The sequence below is a fragment of the Gambusia affinis genome, linkage group LG18, assembly GCF_019740435.1.
Source record: "Gambusia affinis linkage group LG18, SWU_Gaff_1.0, whole genome shotgun sequence".
Taxonomy (NCBI): Eukaryota; Metazoa; Chordata; class Actinopteri; order Cyprinodontiformes; family Poeciliidae; genus Gambusia; species Gambusia affinis.
Window position 1 is genome coordinate 7,547,499 of NC_057885.1, and position 20,342 is coordinate 7,567,840.

The 20,342-nt window shown below is 39.1% G+C and overlaps 1 protein-coding gene and 1 long non-coding RNA gene across 2 annotated transcripts; both read left to right on the forward strand.

The window, feature by feature from the left end:
* Nucleotides 1-917: 917 nt before the first annotated feature.
* Nucleotides 918-10,475, forward strand: zgc:162171 (uncharacterized protein LOC565931 homolog). Its single transcript, XM_044096980.1, is given in 5 exon segments — nucleotides 918-1,286; nucleotides 1,289-1,522; nucleotides 6,173-6,303; nucleotides 6,787-6,936; nucleotides 8,072-10,475. Coding segments are annotated over 5 exon segments (741 nt in total). The 5' UTR covers nucleotides 918-1,270; the 3' UTR covers nucleotides 8,282-10,475.
* A 1,940-nt stretch (nucleotides 10,476-12,415) lies between these two features.
* On the forward strand, nucleotides 12,416-19,573 carry LOC122819922. The gene is made up of 3 exons (XR_006368685.1): nucleotides 12,416-12,877; nucleotides 14,428-14,503; nucleotides 16,253-19,573. It is a non-coding gene; the product is annotated as an uncharacterized LOC122819922 (long non-coding RNA).
* The last annotated feature ends 769 nt before the right edge of the window (nucleotides 19,574-20,342 follow it).

Genomic DNA, 20,342 nt, shown 5'->3' on the forward strand with positions numbered 1-20,342 from the left:
CTTGCCAAAAACTCAATGACAAAAGTCTTACGGTGCATTGGTCTCAACTAGCTCTTTTTTTTTGAAGGACAATTTTGTTTAGAGACGCCATAATTTATTTAATTTTCTATTTAAGTTGTTTTGTTTCTTTATTTTTGGAAATTTAAAGTGTCTTTTAGTTCCAGTGTCAAATGTTCCTTGGAATTTAAAGTTTATTGATCTTTGAGATTGTGTTCCTGCATTATTGTTACGTCATTACCATAATATTACTTGAAAATGGTCTCAAAACAACAATATTATTGTTTATCGCAATAACGTCTGGGACAATGTATCATTCAGCAAAATTACTTGACATGACAGACCTAGTCATGGTAATTTTAACAAATACGTAAAAGACATAGTTATTATTAAAGTTAAATACTACTCAACATATTAGAACTTCTCATGTTCTCATTGTCCCAATCTGCTTGAAGACATACATATCCTATGTGAAAGCCTCTCAATTTCTTAGAAAGTCCTTTGTTGACTTTGTTGTCCTTAAGCCACATTGGCCACATGAAAAATATTTTAAATGTTTTCTCTCGTTTGTCTGACATTTAACAAATATAGATTACTATCTTGGCGCTAACTAACCAAATCAGGACATGTTTGATCAGATTTTAACTCAAAAATTTATTATTAATAATAATAATAATAATAATAATAATAATAATAATAATAATAATAATAATAATAATAATAATAATAATAATAATAATAATAATAATAATAATAATAATAATAATAATGGTTACGTGTCTTTTTGTAAAGTGTATGTAAATATCTGCAGCTGCATCTGCGGGCGGCGGGGGCGTGGCTGTCCACGCACCGAGCGCTGACAGCCGGGGCTGTCACCGCGGCGTCCTCCCATCTGTGGGGAGACGAACGGCGGTCCAGGCTGCAGGCGGAGCGGAGAGCTCACTGACCGCAAGACCGACGACGCACAACAACTCCTCTCTCCTGGACGTTTCTCGCCTCTGAGGCGCGAACTCTGGGCTACGTGAGTCCGGCTAAAGTCTTTTAACCTCTTGGGACGTTTTAAAGGAACTGAACGGGACCAAAACAACAACTCTGAAGACTTAAAAACTGTTCCGTTGCGAATTATTTCTGCGTCTACAGGAACAAGAATGCTTCTGTAGCATCTTTTTCTTTCTTTTTTTTAATGGAAAGCTCTAAATATCCACACTTTATTTCCATTTATCTAAATGTTGGAGGATCTTTTCCAGCCCAAAAATTAGTGGATAATCAGTGAATGCATGACTTCAGATCGCCTCTAATTGGACTCATCACCCCCATCCCGTCCCTCTCGCGATGCAGCAGGAGCGCCTGCTGAAGGTGTTGGTCATCGGCGACCTGGGTGTGGGTAAGACGTCCATCATAAAGCGGTACGTCCACCAGGTGTACTCCCAGCACTACAGGGCCACCATCGGGGTGGACTTTGCCCTCAAAGTGCTCAACTGGGATCACAAGACGGTGGTGCGGCTGCAGCTGTGGGACATCGCTGGTAAGTAAAAAAAAAAAAGTTTCCCCTGATTATACCGGCTGATAAACTCAAGACTCAGCTGCGGATTCTCCTCCTGGTCGTTGAACGCTCAATAGTGTTGACGTAACGTTCAGACGTTATCAGGTCGGACACCGCAAACACTGTTTATGAGCAGGAAATAATCTGCCATCGTGGCTTCTCTTGACTCCGAGAGGGGAAACTGAGAGAAGAGCATATTGAGACTTTGAGAGTTGTTTACCGATATGATTCACATGTCAAATAAGGCAGCGTGACGGAGCACGAACAGATTGTTTCAGGACAACTGTGTGCAAATTCTTTTACTCAATGTTCTGCTAATCATTTCGTAAATGCGGTGTTTCCGTTAAATAAGAAATTAAATTAAAATCACATAATAAGGTTGTTCACTCCATAAGTTAATTAAAAAGTCATGGCAGGGGTGTAAACAGCTACATGATTATATTAATGATTCAGTCATGGATATAATCATCTATCCATCAAAGGAGACACAGGCGTTGTGAGGGCGGCTGCTAGTCGGCCATTTTTACAAAAGAGCTGTGGATTCAAAATATTCCACACACAACTTTTTATGAACCATGGATGCTGTGAGAGTTCTGGCAGAAGCAGCTGAACATTGTCTGAAAACAAAAACAAAAACAAACCATCAGCCTCCAACCACTTCCTGTCGTCATCTTGGTTTTCGCCAGTAGTAACATCCGGGTGTTGCTCACGTGACTCGTGTGTTTACGTGTTTCTATTGCAGTTTTGCCAAATACACCTATTTCGATATGCCTGAAAAAAACACCTCAAAGAATGTGTTTTTTGTTGTTGTTTTAAATGTGTTTCCATTGACCAAATTGATGTTGGTCATTTAAATTTGCACAAGTTTTATGTTTAGTGAAATGGAGGGTTATTACACTTTCTGGTGAGTCACCCGTTCTTCCACTCTTCTTTACGTTTTTACTAGAAGTTGTGCTCAGGCAGGCTGAAAAACACATAAAATTACTGTAATTGTTTTGGAATTTCACAAATTGCAAAAGGCATATTTATATTAATTAGGCTCTAGGCCAATACTGACATATTTATGAAGTGTCATAAAAATATTGTTGTTACAGCTGCAAGTCTTTTGCAGTGTTGCCTTGAAGAGCCTGTGTTCAGACCTCAACCAGTCTTTTTGCATAGAGTTATTTTCCCCCAAAAAAACTAAAAATCTTAGTTCTAGATTGCCCAGAGGTTTCAGTGTGAGTGTGCGTGGATAGATTTTGTGAAGACAAGTCGTGTTTGAGTTATACAGTGTCTTTATAACAACTGGAGATTAGATAGTTGCTTGATTGTGTGACTATGTGGTCTTATGCACATAGAAAACATGCAGTACTCCCCCTTTAACACCTAGTAACCATATTGCTCTAACTGTGTTCTCACCCTGGTTGGCTGAATCTTGCTGACACCTCCAACAGTGACGGGGCATTATGTGACACATTAGCACCAAGAACATGTGGTGAGCCACCATTTCTGCTAATGTACGTGAAGTCAAAAAGCCTCCTGTGTTCAGATAATGAATCCAGCATGTCTCCTCCTCCTGCAGCCAATTACTCTGTTGGGAACTGCTGCTGTCCTCACAACTGTCCTCCCTCACTCATTAACATGCTCTCACTGAGCTACATGCACATCCTGTTGGCTTGGCTGCCGAGTCAGGTCCCAGCTGATAGGAGCTGTCATTTGCATGAAGACGTTTAGAGGAGGCGACACAAGAAGACTTTGTACCGGCAGTGATGAGCCAGTGCGGTTGGGTGCTCTGTAATAGTTGATTGTTGCATCACGCAAATACGTTTGTTTACGCGATAAGTCGTTATAAAACATTCCACTCCAGCATCCTGCAACTACTTCCTGTCGTCTTCTTCTTTGTCGCTTGGTCCAGTTGCAACATCCGGTTATTGATCACGTGAGCCGTGTTTCCATTGCAGTTTAGAGAAATAAACCAATTTCTATACGGTCACAAAAATCACTTTATCTTAGCGCCTAAAGCTTTTATTGAAAAGTTTTTTATAAAGATGCGTTGTTTCCGTTAAGCGAATTTATAATCCAAATGTCAAATTGTGCATTTATGTGATGAATGGAAAGGCAGGTAATCTCAGCAATGCAATAATTTTTTTCTCTGTGTGAAAAGGGCAGGGAAATATGTATGTGAGTTATCAACCATAACAGCGACATTAACATCGTATGTCGACGCTGGGTCAAATTTTCATTTTGGTGCATCCCTAACAGGTAAATGGTTGAGCTATCTGTTTGAGTTTTTAGGTTAAAAAAATAATAATAACACATGACAACCCTGTATTGTTCAGTTCAATGTTCTCACTGAAGTGAACACTGCTGATATTTATCCAAATTATTGATGGATTTGTGTCTGCTAGCTTGTTAGCTTAGCATAAAGACTGAAAACAGTGTAAACGAGTTAAACTAGCTCTGTTGAGCTGCTGTCAGACACAGTCTAGTGGTGTGTGTGTATAATTGTCAAGAGTGGGCGTGTGTGTGTGTGTGTGTGTGTGTGTGTGTGTGTGTGTGTGTGTGTGTGTAAGTGTATCTCTTGCTGATTCACTTCTGTATTAAGATCATGTGGAGGAAGTTAGTAACTTGGACAAAGACTTATTTATGCATTGTGTGTGTTTGTGTGTGTGCGTGCGTGTGTGTGTGTGTGTGTGTGTGTGTGTGTGTGTGTGTGTGTGTGTGTGTGTGTGTGTGTGTGTGTGTGTGTGCGTGTGCGTGTGCGTGTAACGTTCAACAGTGATGCATGCATCGTTCTATAAGTAGGACTGATGGGTTTTTTTCTCTGTTTGTATTCATGGTAAGTCAGTGTTGTGAAAAACAGTCGAAGCAGTTCCTGTTCTAGAGAACAGGAACACTTAAACATAGCTGAAAGGAGCAGTAATTCAAATGTGATGTTCATGAACAGAGCAAAAAAAAGAAAAAATCTGATTATCTCTAGATAAGATAACAGAGCTACTTCCTTGGCTCTGAGAGTATTAGCCGTGGAGGAAATGCTGGCCTTAAGAAGTTTCTAGTAAACAGTTTGACAGCTCAGAAATTCATATTGTGAATTTGGTTATGAATTAACAACAAGGAAAAGGAAATGGGACGTAGCAATGAGCCTTTGACCTAATTTTACGTCCTGAAGTGTGTACTAGAGCTGGACCAGTTCTACAAAAAATATCTGTCACGTCTGATTGAGGCTCAACACAGAGGTTTAAGAAAAAGATATCAAAACACGTGTTCTGCTTATGTTGCATTGCTTTGGCAACAAGGGGATCTGGGAGCCAGAGCTCCATCATGTATTGCAACATGCTGCATTTAGGAGTTTTTTTTTACAGTATGCAGCTTTACAAAGACTTATTTTAGACTTCAGACAGATAACTCCCTGACAGGACAAGACAGAAATGATATCTGTGTCTTTGATATTTCTGGTACATCAGTAAAGTATGAAGACTGTTTCTCTTGTTAGAATAATCCATGAGAGGACACACAACATGGAAAGATGAACCACTTCACCAAAATTCTCCAGGACTCTGGTTCAGGGTAGATTTTCCTCTACCACCACAACAGACATTTGTTGTGAAGAGATTTGACGCTAAATGAAAAAATGTCCCCTCTGCTACCTCTCTGTTTTGGGGCTACAGACTGTTTGTTTCTAAATAAACAACCTGCAATGGCCTTGCTTTCATTGGTGACATTGAAAAGTTAGAGATGATCTGTGTACTGTATTTATTACACACCCTGATGGAAACTGCAAGGATGTTCAATGTAGGAAAGTGAGATGCGGAAGACTCTGGACGTTGTAAGACCGTTAAAATCGATGCGTATCTTCAGTTTCCCATTGAGCGCTGGGATCACACCAGTAGAATGGTGGACTGGGATGGCGATCCCAGTGTTAAGAAGGTGGACTGGAGACTGCATTGAGAACTCATAACTTTTCAGGGACTGTGGTAGACTGTGGTCTTGATGCTGTCGTCCGGCCCAATAATCTTTGCCGCATCTCTTTCTCTTCTCTCACAGTCTACTGTCTTGTTTGACCAATCTCCAATAAAAGCCACTGGAGCCAATAAAACCTTCAAAAATAAGAGCTGGTAACTTTATAAGACAGTTTAACCTAAACTTTTACAACTTGGCCAGGTTGAAGAGCCATCGATGGACGAGGATAACATACAATCTCAATGCAGAAAGACCTTAGAGTGTAACTCAAACACAGGACTTTCTTGCCTCGACTCAACAGTACTGCCAACTGCATCCACCATGCAGCCATAGTGCAGATACTACTGGAGAAAATTTGTAAAATCAAGAGGAGGGGAGAGTTAAACATACATAAACTGATTTCTGTATGAGCTTTTACTTTATCAGATCTTGGCCTTTCAAATTCGGAAGGTAAAGACTCACAGGAAGCAACAGTGAGCTGGATGTCAATGTAGGAGCAAGGGTCCACATTTTATACAAATGTACAAACCCATAGCAGAAGAAGAAAAAGAAAGGCTAAAATCTAAAAAAAAAAAAAAAAAAAAAAAAAAAGGCTAATAGATTTTGATTACATTGATATTAGACATTGGTTTGGTAGAGTATCTTCACCAACAGAGCCTGATTTTTGTCAGCATTGTCTCTCTCTGACAGGACAAGAACGCTATGGCAATATGACCCGTGTGTACTACAGAGAAGCATTGGGGGCCCTTGTTGTCTTCGACATGACCAGGCTGGCCACGTTTCAGGCTGTCCTGAAGTGGAAACGAGACCTGGACTCAAAAGTAAGTTTCACAAACCACCTAAGGAAAAAGCTGAAGGAAAGAGCTGCTGAAGCTGACCAAATAACTTTAAATTGCAAAAATGTGTTTACTATTCACTTCAATTCAGTTTGTCAAGGAAAAAAAACTTCACAGAAAGTCAAACATTTTCATAGTTATAAGTGACCTTAAATGACTATTTTTAAAACTACCGCATGTCTTTATGATGTTAGGAAACATTTGAGAACTAGTCTGTCTTAAATCTGTAGTTTGTTTTCCTTTCCACTTGGGGGCAGCAGAAACAAGTGTTTGTTTTTTTTTGTTTTTTTTTTGTTTGTTTTTTTTTTTAACGCTGCTGACTTTTTAAAGCCCGGTTGATAGCAGGACCACATCCCTGGTCCTTGTGGACTCTTACTTTTACTGACTGATAGCCTTTAAAGATCCGGGGCTCGGTTTGGTTAATTATTTTAAAATCATTTTCACTTCATGTCTCCTCGGTTCTGATAGGTCACTCTGAGCAATGGGAAGCCCGTTCCAGCCGTTCTGCTTGCCAACAAGTGTGACCAACGTCAACTCGGTCTGTGTCCCAAACTTCCAAAACTGGACAACTTCTCCCAAGACCACGGCTTTGTTGGCTGGTTTGAAACATCTGCTAAGGTGGACTGTTATTTTCCTCTGTTAATAATATTTATGCTACTTCATGTCTCTGAGGAGTGACTGTAAATTAACTGCAATCTTTGCTCACGTTAACATCACTTCATTTCATAGCCTTTTGGTTTAAACCAACCACTTTTAGGCAGTAGCTTCCAAAACATTTTCTTACTTCAGCTGTGCGACTGAAGTGTTGTCTAAATGCTGAAAACATTTTCCAGTTTTCTTTTACATGCATAAGAAGCTCATAGTAAAAGATATATGTATGCTATTCAAAATCAAAATCATCTTTTCTGGGCTGGAAAACATAACATAGCAGCACATTGGTGTCAGCGAAATGCATCATTTGAAATTCACACTGCTGGATTTTAAAGAGGTTGTTGTCGGATTCTGAAAAACAGAACAGTAAACACTAAATAGGGAAATTAGGCAAACTACGTTTCGACTAAAATTAGCTGGTTTTTGACCACAAAGCAGAACTAAAAGTCTCAAAAACAACTCAGCATTGAGTTGCCTCACCTTTGCTGATGATTTGGTGGCACCTTTCTGTAGCGAACGGGTTTACAACTTCCCAATCCATGTAGATAAGTAACCAAGGAGCAGAGCGATTCTTAAATAAGTTGAGTGGATGGCCTTATTTTTTTTAAACTGAGCCAAAATTCTGCAGCACATCTACATGCTAATGTTGTCAAAGTCATGCTAGCATTACTGACCTACTTGCCTCTCCCTTGCTATTTTTTTTTTTTTATTAAAAGTTTTTACTGGCTGATGAAATGTGATAAACTTGTTTTCAAGTAGCGATAGTGTTGACAATTAATAGCAAAACTCGGCTCACCTTTTTATACATAAGCCTACATTTAGGATTTGGCTCATTATGTCAACAACTTGACAGCTAAAACCAATGGTCCTCATCGTCTGCGAGCAACTTTTATGCTGGATCTTGCGCGCATGATGTCACGTGTCAGCATGTCTACAGCTAACAATTTAATAAAGAAAATCATCGTTTCCTTCTTAGAATATTTAAATTTGCCAAAAACACAAAAGCCAAAATATAAAGTAGGGGTACAAATACCTATTCTTAGCTCTGTATGCCTCCTCTGTTATCACCATTCTTTTCTTGACCTTTAACCTCTGTCTCCAGGATAACACCAACATCGACAGTGCCATCACGTGTTTGGTTAAAGCGATCACGTCTGCGGAGGAGGAGAAAGCGTCGAGTGACGGCGCTCCAAGCGAGTCCGACGGCGGAGTCGTCGTTCTGCCTCGTTTCGACCACAGAGCCAAGGAGAAGGGACTCAACGGCTGCGCCGGGTGCTCCTCCACCAAACCCAGAGCCGGAACCAGTGACTGATCCAGATCCATTAAAATCATGGAGCGATGACTTAAAGTCCTCCCCTTTCTAACATTTAGAAGTTTCCCTAACTCTCTGGCATTACTTGGGAAACTCTATTGGAGATGTTTTCTGACATTTTTCTTCCTAATTTCTTCTTGTTGTCTTTTTTTTAACAAACTGGGTATTGTATGTTTTTTAAGACTAATTTAAGATCGACTTCAGTAACTTCAAAAGCATCCTCATGTGGCTGCCGTGTTGGGAAAGAGTTTTGAGACAAAATGAGGCACGAGGGCAGCATTCTTCTCAGAAAGATGATTGTTAAAAGCAGATCAGCTTTTAACGATCTCCTGTCTTAAAGTCTTTTCTCACAAAGCATTTTTTAATTGTCCTAAATGTTTGTCTCTGAAAGCTCGTTTCTCTGTGTACGAGAGAAACAGAGAACGTTTCTCTCGTACACAGAGAGAAACCGTGATGTTTCTCATCATGATGATACATCATTTTACATCATTTAACTGATGTAAAATATCATTTTACATCAGTTAATTATTAGACAACTCTGTCATGTTTTACTCTGTTCTGTCTGCACAAAATTTCTGTTTTAATGATGCCCGTTGTTTTTGTCCTGCAACAGAAAATCTTTTCTTTTCTTTTTCTGATGCATAAATGAACTACCGCCCAGAGCACACGTCTTCGGAAGCAATGAGACCTAAATACATGGCGATGCAAGGAGGAAACCTTCCACAATGGCTCTTGATTTGGCTACAAAAGTGCAGAATCAACAACTTTTTCAAAATACAGACATAGCAAATGTAGATTTCAGCAGTTTTGGAATAAACATTGCATTAAATGTCCACAAAAGAATGATACAAGTATCATTCTCATGTTTAGTAAAATTCATTTTTTCCTATCATTACATTGGAAACTAAGTGTTTTTTCTTTTGTTTGCATCCCATAAAAAAAGTATCAATCCTCTTTTTTAAAATTCTTTTAAAAATGACCACAAATTCCCCACAGTAGATATTCAGGTTGCCTTTTCACAAAAGCTTACATAACATTTGCAACTCTGAATAAGTTTTATTTTGTTAAACTGAGGGCAAAAACAGCTCTTTGGCCTCTAAAGGTCGCAGACTCTTGGTTCAAAGCGTATCTGTGTGATAAAATGACCAATTCCTAAATCTGACATTAGCATCTGTTCCAATCCTCGAATGTTGCTCTTTAAAAGTCCTCTCTATCCGGTCTGACTGAGGTAAGAAGAATCTAAATAATTTCAGTTTCTAAATGTAGAAAGCTGGTAAAGAAAAATACCCAAAATCTCTCCGGCTGTAATTGATAGTCCTCCAGATTCTTTTAAAAATATGACAAACTAGGATTTGCCAGATCGGTCGTAGAGCACTCACACACTAAATGCTCAGGTTTATATGTGTTCATACTTGTCAGACTACAGAAGCAGCATCACAACTTGTTACTTTCTTCTGCGCCACCAAGACAGACATGTTTGATATGTAACTCTTGGGTATTTGTTGTGTACCACAATCTGGTGAAAGCCTGTCAAAATATAGTTGTGTGTGTGTGTGTGTGTGTGTGTGTGTGTGTGTGTGTGTGTGTGTGTGTGTGTGTGTGTGTGTGGGTGGGTGTTTGGGGGGGTTGTTTTTGAAGATGAAAGCGCTTTTTCTGTCGTTATCAGTCTCCGTCTCTCCAGGCGACACTCAGCAAACGGGACACGTCGCTCTTTTTTCAGGTGTGGATGTTTGGCCTTCTCTGTGAAGACGACTTGTATCCTGGACGCTAATGAAAGGCTCCCCTTTTTGGCTCTTTTTCGCCACTCTTTACAAGGTTAAATGTCAGCGTCTGGGAAAGCTGTCCTTTAAATGTCATTTTCCACCTTAGATGTTTCTCTGTGTTTTCTGTGACCTCCGGCTTCTCATTTCCTACACCCTGCTGCATGTGTCAGCAGCTGAAAGCTTCAGAGTCAATCCGCTAATGAGTGAGTGTTAAAAGCAGCAGCGTCTGAGGTCTTTCTTTCTTGTTGGTTCCATTTTGTTTTGTTTCTCTACCTACGCGCTGAAAGGCGGTATAATTTCTTTAATCGATATGAAAAATAATGCTTCCTTTGTGGAGAGTGTTCTTTTGTGTCACGTATCATCTATGTATCATCATACCGTCTATATCATCTATATTGTACAGAGTCATAAGCCTGTAAATGTCTTCCTTAAATGAAATCAACTGGGTTTTGGTTTTTTTTGCCAGATTTGTTGACTCGTTGAAGGCTAGATACAAAAGACAGTTAATTCACGTGACTAAATGGGATTTCTAAATTGATATGTAGTTGGAAACTGAAAAGGTAAGGAGCTCTTTTATTGTTAGAAGAAAAATACCAACAGGAGACATAGCAAACCGGTACCCTCCCAAGGGACTTAAAAGTGCTTTACGTCGGCAATTTCAAGAGTACAAAATGTTTCAGTGTTCATCCAAACACAATCATCAGCTGTAATAAGTGAAATCAGAAAATTTCTTTGAGCTAAAATTAAAAAAACAAAAAAACAAAACTAAAACATTGGCTTCTGATCTGATCCACTGTAATCCAGCATTCCCATTTCTCCCCACAACGGTGTCATCAATACACCTCATATTGATTAACTGTGCTGTATTTGTATTAAACAAAGAAGCAGGCATGTTGCTTATCTTTTCTACAATGTAGAAACACAGTTTTCAAAACATTACTCTCAAGAAACCCCCAAACTAAAATTTCCACATGAGGCCTGGAAATAGGCTGTAAAAAAGACTAATTTGATGGTCTGTGGGTTTCACAGTGACTCCCAAGTTCATTTGCTCTTCAGGTTCATTGACTAATTTGAACTGATTTTCTTAAACTCCTGTCAAAACCCAACTAAGACCTCATATTTATGTCGAATCACTCATTCATTTGGCTTAGACACTGAGAAAAAACTGAAGCTAACATAGGTAAATGGAGGAACGTTTAGAGAGATTGGTTGTTGAGGAACCTGATCCACAGACAACACAAAATATTTGGTACTCATGGAAAACATGTAATTAGTTAAAACCATTGCCAACAACATTGATTGTCTTGTCTGAGGAACTTAGTTGTTGCATAAAAAAAAAAAAAAGAAAAACACTTACAGTCACAGTGATTGTCTGGTAGATGACTTACCACTGGAGATAAATGTTACAGCTTGGGGGAAAGTGATGTGTTGACTCCTGGTCCTTCAGTTTAGTGTTGCTACTCCTTAACTTAAAAAACTCAAATCATTTCACAATGGAGCATAAAGCCTTTCCTACAAATAGACTTTGTTTTGGTAGATGAAGAGAAACCCACCCTTTTCACCTATTTCCTTTCACAAATGTCACCTATATTTCTGTAATAGAGGATATTCAGGCAATTTAAGAGTTCTCACTCCATCCTAATTGACATAATCCCATCAGAAATGCTCTTTATGACAATAAAATGTTTTTGTTTTCGAGGGGCTTGGCTCCTCTCCAAAGGCTCTTTTTGTATAAGAAAAGTTATCAAAATAAATTGATCTGATTTTGAAAAAAAAAAAAAAATAGCATAGAGGTTAAATGTAAATTATTCTTGTTCCGTCAAGACTTACAATGTTTCTAGCTCTAAGAAATCTGCTAAAACTGACTCATCATATCATGCTACCGAGAACATTACAGTAACGGTTGCGGATGTTGGTTATTTAAGGATAAGAGATGCACATAATTACTGTAATTAATACAAAGCGTTTGCATTAATCAAATCATTTGTGCTTTAAGCCACTAGAGGGTGCCACGCGCCGAATGATTTAACTTGCTCGCCTGAAGAATTGTTTTGGAGACAGAATGATGCTCGTCTTTTGAAACAGCCTCCATATGCTCTGGGGTGCGTCTTCCGCTGTTTTCTCCAGTGGGAGGGGGAAAAAAATCCAACAGCCTGTGCGTTTGTTTCTAATACCTTGTCGGGACCATTTTCCTGACACATACTACGTTGTGGGGACCGAAGCCTGGTCCCCACAAGGGGAAACGCTGTTTTTGGGTCAGGGGTCAGATTTAGGACTAAGGTGTGAATTGAGTTTCGGTTAGAATTAGGGTTAGGTATGTAATGGATAGGGTTAGAATAAGAGTAAGGTTTAGGCTGTAGAAATGAATGGAAGTTAATGGAAAGTCCCCACAAAGATGGCCGCTCAAATGTGTGTGTTTGTGTGTGTCTGTGTGTCTGCGTGAGTGTATAGATGTGCAGTCACTTCTCGCTTCACATGCACGTCCCGCTTTGATTCCATGTGCTGTTGATTAATTTCATCTCGCCGCTGCAAAGCGACACTGACCAACATCAGTGCGAGGCGGAAGCAGGCAGAGCGAAGGCGGGAGGGCGGCAGGGAGGCTTTCGCCTGATGTCCTAGACCAGAGACAACTGCTAATTCATCAGCTGAAGGGAGATAATTATTGTCAGAGCTGCTGGTGGGCTGGAGACTCTTCCGGGTGAGCGGGTTTTCTTCAGTTCTCGCAGGAGGAAAAGCGTAGTCTGTACATTTGCTCGTCGTCTTTGTGATGGAAATCCTGCTGCATCTCAGCGGGATGACGGCTTCAGATGACAGAGCCTTCACGTGATCTGCTGTGAGTTAAAAACACAACTAAAATCTTGTTTTGCTTTGCTTGTTGTTGTTTTTTCTCACACCGAAAGACCACGTATCTATCTTGTCTAGCTTATTACACTTATTTGGTTTGAATTGCACGTGGAGAGCGGAGACTTGGTTTTTCTATTGCCTCGGAAAAGAAAGTGTTGCAGTCGGTGTTGTGATTTCTTTTTACGTGTATAGCTATATTTTATTAACTTTATCCAAAGAGGGGTTTTAACAAATGTCAGTGCTGAGAGTTGTTGAACTCTTTTTGTAAATCACAAACAGGCATTAATTGTTGAGTACAATTCAGTCTATCTGAGTGCTCCACAATTCTGGACGTCCTTGATGAAGGCGCATAAACAAAACTAACATTTTCTACTTTTATTGTGTTTGTGCTACTTAGCTTTTCCCCCCCTTCTTTTTAGATAAATGTATCTTTAATTTGACAAAATCCCAGTTGGCACTACCGTTGGGCATTTATCGTGTCATTTATTAATCGAGATACATTTCTTATCATGTTAAGAATTTTGAGTTATTATTCTCACGATAAATTCCAATTGATGATGATATTTAAGGTCTCTCCAGACACCCCTAAAAATGTCTGTGTTGTATTTTCTCCACTGTTTGTTTCTTGAGAGAATCAATAAATTTGAGAACAAGATTAAACGCAGTCACTGTGTGCAGCTTAGTGATACAAATCACCCTTCTTTACGTGACTGGTGTGCTAAATAAGTGGATTACAAATAGGAGTGTTTTTCAAGAGCAGTATTGTTTTGTCTCGCTGTCACTGTTATACAGTTGCCCTCTTGTACCCCCCCACCCCCTAAAAAAAATAAAAATAAAATCAGTAATAAAATATTGTAATAAAACTTTTAAGTCCACATCCCCCCTCCCTAGTTGGCACCCCTAATAGTTCCTATAAAATAAGGAAACATTTTCCTCTTTTATGTCGATCAGAGTATCTAGGAGCCTTTAAGTATAATCCTCTCACAGTCTTGCATAACTGGCTTGAGTTTCTGTTGCATATGAAATTACGCAGTTTTAGGTAGGTTTTGTACAAATCAGAAACTATAACACGGTTGATCTCCAGCTAAGTCAGTTTACCATGGATTTTTTGGGACGTGATAAATTCAAGTAGCATCTTCATCACGTCTCAAAGACATATGTGTTCTGCTGCTACTGATTTTAAGTCAGTAGCGACTGAGGTTGCCTTGTTTTATTTATATGCTGGATTACTGACGAAAACAAACCTGCAGGGCATCCTGGATTATTGGCATATTGCCATATTTGTGTGGTTATGAATGTATGGTATGTGTTCTCCTTCAAAATAAAGAAAGTGACATTAAAAGGTGAATGAAGCTGCAATGCTAGATGCTAAAATAGTACTACCACTGACGGATTATTTCACATATAACAATACAGTTAAACATACTGTATATCTGGCATTTTAAAGGACAAATAGAGACTAAATTGACTTTCATACTGTGTATAATTGTTCAGTCAGTTCATCTCATTTCTCCCAAATGTGCTGTGAATTCCCAACAGACCCAGTACAGCATGAGGATGGCTGCATCTGGAAGGTTTATCACCTGTTTGCTGCTGATGCTACACTCAACTAGAGGTTAGTGTTCGGTTTGTCACTCTATAGAACAACCTGACTCCCTCAGGTTCGTTTCAAACGTCTTTTTGTGTTGCCTAACAGCAAGTTCACTGGGTTAACGAACCGTAAAAGTAATAAAAGGCTGAGAAAAATTGTGCCTCTATACTCCACGTGATTCATACCGCGATGCTTGCCAGGGCTTTTTGTGCCATTTGAATGCCACTTCTCCCCCCCCACCTCCTCGCCAACGCAGAGCCTTGAAAGAGCGAAAGAGGAGATGTGGCTTTTGTGATTGTGAATCATCAGCATGGAAGTCCTTTCAGCAGCCTTGAGCTGTGAACGGAAAGTGCCGATAGAAGAAAGTTACCAAGGGTGAGCGGTCACAGACCTCAGATGGACGGAGAACGTTAACAACCGGGTCCTGGGTCAGGACCGTCGCCAGCTGGGCCTATGTCCATCCCAACAAGTCAAACAACATACACACAGACACACACACAGTGACAAACTAAAACTGAAACGAACTTTGAATTTTAAAGCAATTGGTTTGTTTTATATGTTTGCCTGATGTGCATCAAGTATACATTGCTGTTCATTAGTTATTCATTCTGTCATCTTCGTATCCTTCAAAGAGACTAAGCGGCCTGACCGAGTATTTTAATTAGCGTTGATAAGATGGTGGCATGTTTGAAGCCTTTGCATAAACAAATCCCTATTCCTCCTCTCTGCCCCCCATCTCTCTTTTCCTAATTACTGTGACACATTTCATTGTTTCCCTGCAGGAGCTCAGTAAACAGCAATCAGTCGCTTTAAAGTGTTGCTATCATGTATTTTCCAAGCACATAGTGCCGTTTTATAGAACAATCAAGTAACTACATTACCTTTTGCTGTTGTAAAATTTCTGTATGCATCAAACATTGCATAAAAGATGACGGTATAAACTAGTAAACTGTGTAGATGCTAAAGCTCTCTTTAACATGAAAAGTATTACAAATTCTTCAACTTTTTCTTTTTATTGTGAAAAAGTATTTTGAAATATTTAAGATCTGCAACAGACTGGCGACCTGTCCAGGGTGAACCCCGCCTCTCGCCCGAAACATTCGCTGGAGATAGACACCAGCAACCCTCCCGACCCCATTAGGGACAAGGGTGTTGGAAGATGGATGGATGGATGAAATATTTAAGATATGGAACCCTCTCTAATGATTTCAACAGATACATTAAATTAAATGTGGCCCAACTGGACAATAATAAATTTCAGAACATGAACTGAATTTATTGCTTGATTAAATCTGAGTAATTTTGGGGAAAAATTACTCAATTTGATTTGATTACGTTTTTGGGTAACTTCTCAAATCTGCTATCTCTTGACAAAATATGTCCATCCAGGAAGATTGTCAAAGGATTTCAGAGATTCTTTAAGACCTTTAATGTTCATCTCCTCACAGAAACGAAGAGGGTTAAGTATATATAGAGTAAGTTTCCTTTTTGAACATGTTAAAATAAAGTCTGCTTTTTGTTTTAATAGTGTGGCTCTGAGGTAGCTATGGCATCTCATGGACACTAGAGGGAGGTGTTTGCGTTTTCTTTCTCTTCTGGTTCAAACGCCAGGTCTCTCTTTCACCTTGTTTCTGTGTCTGTCTTAGCACAGGAAGCTTCTATTATCATCTCACACCTTCCTTCACACAGGTTTCTGATTCTTCCACTGCTTCCCCCCCTCAATAAGTCGGGTTGTTTTCTTTCCTCTTTCTCTCTGTCTCTTTCTTTCTGTAGCCCAGAATCCCTCTGAGGACTCCTCTACCTCCTCCGACATCTTGCCTAGTCCTCAGAGCCTCATCAGCCTCTTCCTCCTGGCCCTGACTGTCACCTTGTCTGGCACCGTCTACCTGTGGATCCTCAGATATGTGTGCATCGGCTGCTGCCAGCCCGTCACAGTTGGCCCGGAGTCTGAGGCTCTGGCAGTGATGGTGTGAAGACGTCAAGTCGTAATTAGATCCTGGGAGTTAACATGCTTTTTTTTTTCTAATTGTACATTTTAATTTGCTTTGCTCGTGAGAACAGAGGGACGGTGAAGGTGGTAGGGGGATGTGGCTCACCACCAAGGGGGTGGCTGTAGTTGGAGAAACTTGAGTTTTTTTGTGAAAAGTGTACTTACTAAATCCCACAAAAGTGCAAATTAATATTTATGAAGTTGACGTTGGGGCCTCTGACAGAGAGGTTTGCTTGGGACTCCATTAATTCAAGTGATGCCAAGGTAATCAGAATGACACTAAATATGCTTGTGATTAACAGCATAGCTATATTCACTGTGTGCTAAGCCAAGTATTTGTTACAGAGATAGAGATTCAGAAAATAAAATGTGACAGTCTTCATTCAGTTGGCCTCTTGACCTCTCTGCAAAGAAACCATTTGAATTTTATACCTATTTTTTAATGTTTAACTTCCAGAACAGTTCACGATGTTGAAAATGTAAAGGACTCTGAGTTGTTGGGTTTTTTTTTTACTTCCTTTAAAGGGGCAGTATTTTTGTGTTTTTCAGGCACATAGTGCCATTTTATAGCATAACGAAATAACTGAACTTCAGTTGTAATAAAATGCTGTTAAGTCAAATATGACTTAAAAGAAATTTTGCTTCCTAATTTAACGCCTTGAAATTGTGTCACTGTCTCTTTAAATCTTCTGCTCTTTCTGAAACTCCGTTCACTTCAGAAAGTCGTCGCAACGTCTTTCCTCCATTAACCCTGTAACAGTGTTTTTACCAGCGTTGCTCTGAGAAGTAGATGCGCAGTTCTACCAGGTGTTTGCTAATTGCTGCTGGGTGAGTCGCGAGAGTCTGCGAAGAAGCTGCGTCGGCGCTAGCGCCACCCAAGGCGTTTAGCACAGGTTGCCATGGAGATGAAGGGATCTCTCAAACATACCTGAAAGAATCAAGGTAACACTCCGGGTATGTTCATAAAGACGTCACATTACAACATGAGGTAAAGCTTAAACAAAGTCAGTTTTACATAATACTGCCCCTTTAGAAGCATGAGAGGTGGTCTGGTTTGGTTTTAGGGTCCAGTTTAAAGCCAGCGTGTTTTAGCTAATTCTGGAGATACCATTTACACTGCATAGCAAGTTTGAGGAAACAAAGCAAATTTGGTAATCTGTGATATTTAGATTCATGTAACTGATATTTTTTTTTACCTTTGGTTGCGCTAAGCCCATTTAGCTAACATGTTAGCAAACGTGTCTGTTTTAAAGTTAAGCACACAAAACCCAATGCTATTATTCATTAGTGTCATAATAATGACTACTGAATTGTTTAATTCAGTATTGGTGCCATTGATGCCAATTAATCTGGTTTCTGTCAATAAACAAAAATAATAGCAACCAGCTAATCTGCTAGTTGCTAACTTGACCTCAGAGTTGTTATCTGTCCAAAGATATGATTTAGAAGTAGAAGAAATGCAGTATTGTAGGGCAAGATTTTAGGGTACCTCTGGTACTGAAAGACCAAAAATAAACCGTAAGTGTGGAAATAAGTTGAATAAGCTAACAGTTAGCTATAAAGGGCTTAAACACGCAAGAACTGTGGTAATCTTACAATGAGTCACACAAGCATGCAGATATGTTGTTGTTTTTTTGAAAAAATAAAAAAATACTTGTAATGTTGAAATTGAAACACTTCTTTTTTGTCCAAATCCAAGTCATTTGAGACCAGGCATTTGTCTATGCCAAGTCCAGTCCAATACTGTTTAAATAGAATTAAATTAGCGCCATGTGTTATGTTGGCGAACTTTGTAACTTTAAATGGTAGTGACAGTACACACACCATTTGGTACACATGATCAATGGGATTATGTCCTGACATTCTGAATTTTAAAAATTGTCCAGAACATTCATAACTTGGTGGATAATATTATGAGTGAAGCTGAGATAAAATCATAACCAGGGTACCTAATAATTTGTTTTAAAGCAAAACCTGCAAATTAATTATACCAGTTGAATAAACTAGTTGTTTATGCAGGTGAAAGTATAATAATTAAAGACTCAATTATCCTCTCAGTCATATTTTTTAAAAATGAGAGTACTGTTATTGTGGTCTACTCTATAACCAATTTGTCTACAATTTGTATTATAATGCAAACATTTCATGAAACAAATGCAAGTTTTTGTTTAAATATGGTAAACACCAGATCAAGGTGGTGCTGTAAAGGGTTCTGTTTACATCTTTTACAACGTCCCACATTTCATTCATAAATAAATTAAATGTCTGTTCAGCCTCTGCCTTTGGATGAATAGGAAAATAATATTTCAGATGCCTGACTGATGGACTGAGGGTATCTGTTAGAAACCGACCGTCAAATCTACATTTTAACAGATCGCTCTCATAATTCAGCAGCCACACGTTTCCTGAAATCTGGCAGAATGAATAAGTGATCTGAGAGAATTTCGAGCAGCCTCCCGGCTTAACGGCGGCCCCATTTGATATTTTAGCCCGCAATTAGTCATGCATCCACAAAATCCACAGCTTCTCCATCACATGTGTGCTTTCTGAGGGACTCATCTTTGGAGCAGTAACTTCCATAAATCATGCTCTTGGTTCTTTGCATCCACAGCCCCTGTTGAGTCCCACCTTTTTTAAGGCTCAGACTGATGTCAAAGTCTTCAATTCGCTCCGACATCGCTCTGATCTGACTGACAGGCTGGACTCTGCAGCGGCCACTCTCAGGCAAAGTGATATACATGTTGTAAGAGACGGATAATGAGCACGTGTTTCTTGTGTTACAAGATTATGATATCAGATCAGATTTGACGAGAACAGTATCTCATCCCGTTATGTCCAGTTTGTCAACAAACACACATATTGTAAGGTAAAAAAGAAAAAAAAATCCTTTTAGCATGTCTGGACACCCTGAATGCCTCGAAATAATATGAATAAAGAAGAATTTCACATGTTTTTTTTCTATAATGTCAAACTTCAAGAGCTTGTGTGAAGCTGCTTGTTTTATATCCTTACTTATACTGTACTGTATCACTGTAATTCTTATAGTAATTAAGTATTTTTGATGAACTGTGTAAATAAAGATCATTAAAATGTCTCAAACACTATCCATGTCATAATTTCTATGAGGGAGGCACCGATCTGAACATTTGGGCCGATATGGGTATTTGATATTAATGTTGCTGTTAAGACCGATCACTAATATTTACCAATTTTATATATATTTCTCTACTGTTTCGTCAACTTTAGAAAGAAATGACCAGAAACGGACGGCAACAAGATGGAAATAAAAGATTGGTTGTTAAAATCGGCCCAGTTTTAGTGATCAGGTCAATAATGATTTGTTTAAAAATGACTCATATCGACTGATATCTATGTCAGTGCAACACTAATCTCTATATTTGTATACTATTCTGAAAATTTTATAAAACTTAAACTAACTCTTGAAATATGAAAGACCCTTATTGAAGCAAAAGGCATTTAGCGAATTTTGAAAACAGTAGGTTAGATGATCCTTAAGGATCCTACTGAAACAAAAACTATAGACTAACAGCAAAAATAAATGTCTGATGAAACACAACACAATAGCTATCAACAAAGGAATGAACTGTATGGAACACAATCAGTGACAAAAATGAACAACTTCAAGTAATCCAAACTCAACCAAAAACACGACTATGGATCACGATACCAGATGTGTTTAGATTTAAAATAAAGATCCTCCACCTCCCACCCACAGGCAAATATTAAAAAGTGGGGCAATGTTGGGGCTGTGCAAAAAATACAACAAATTAATTCCACGGTAGAAGTGAGGATAAAAGGCTTGAACACTCAGTTGCATGTTTTGAATACACACGGTGGTTGTCAGGATATTTA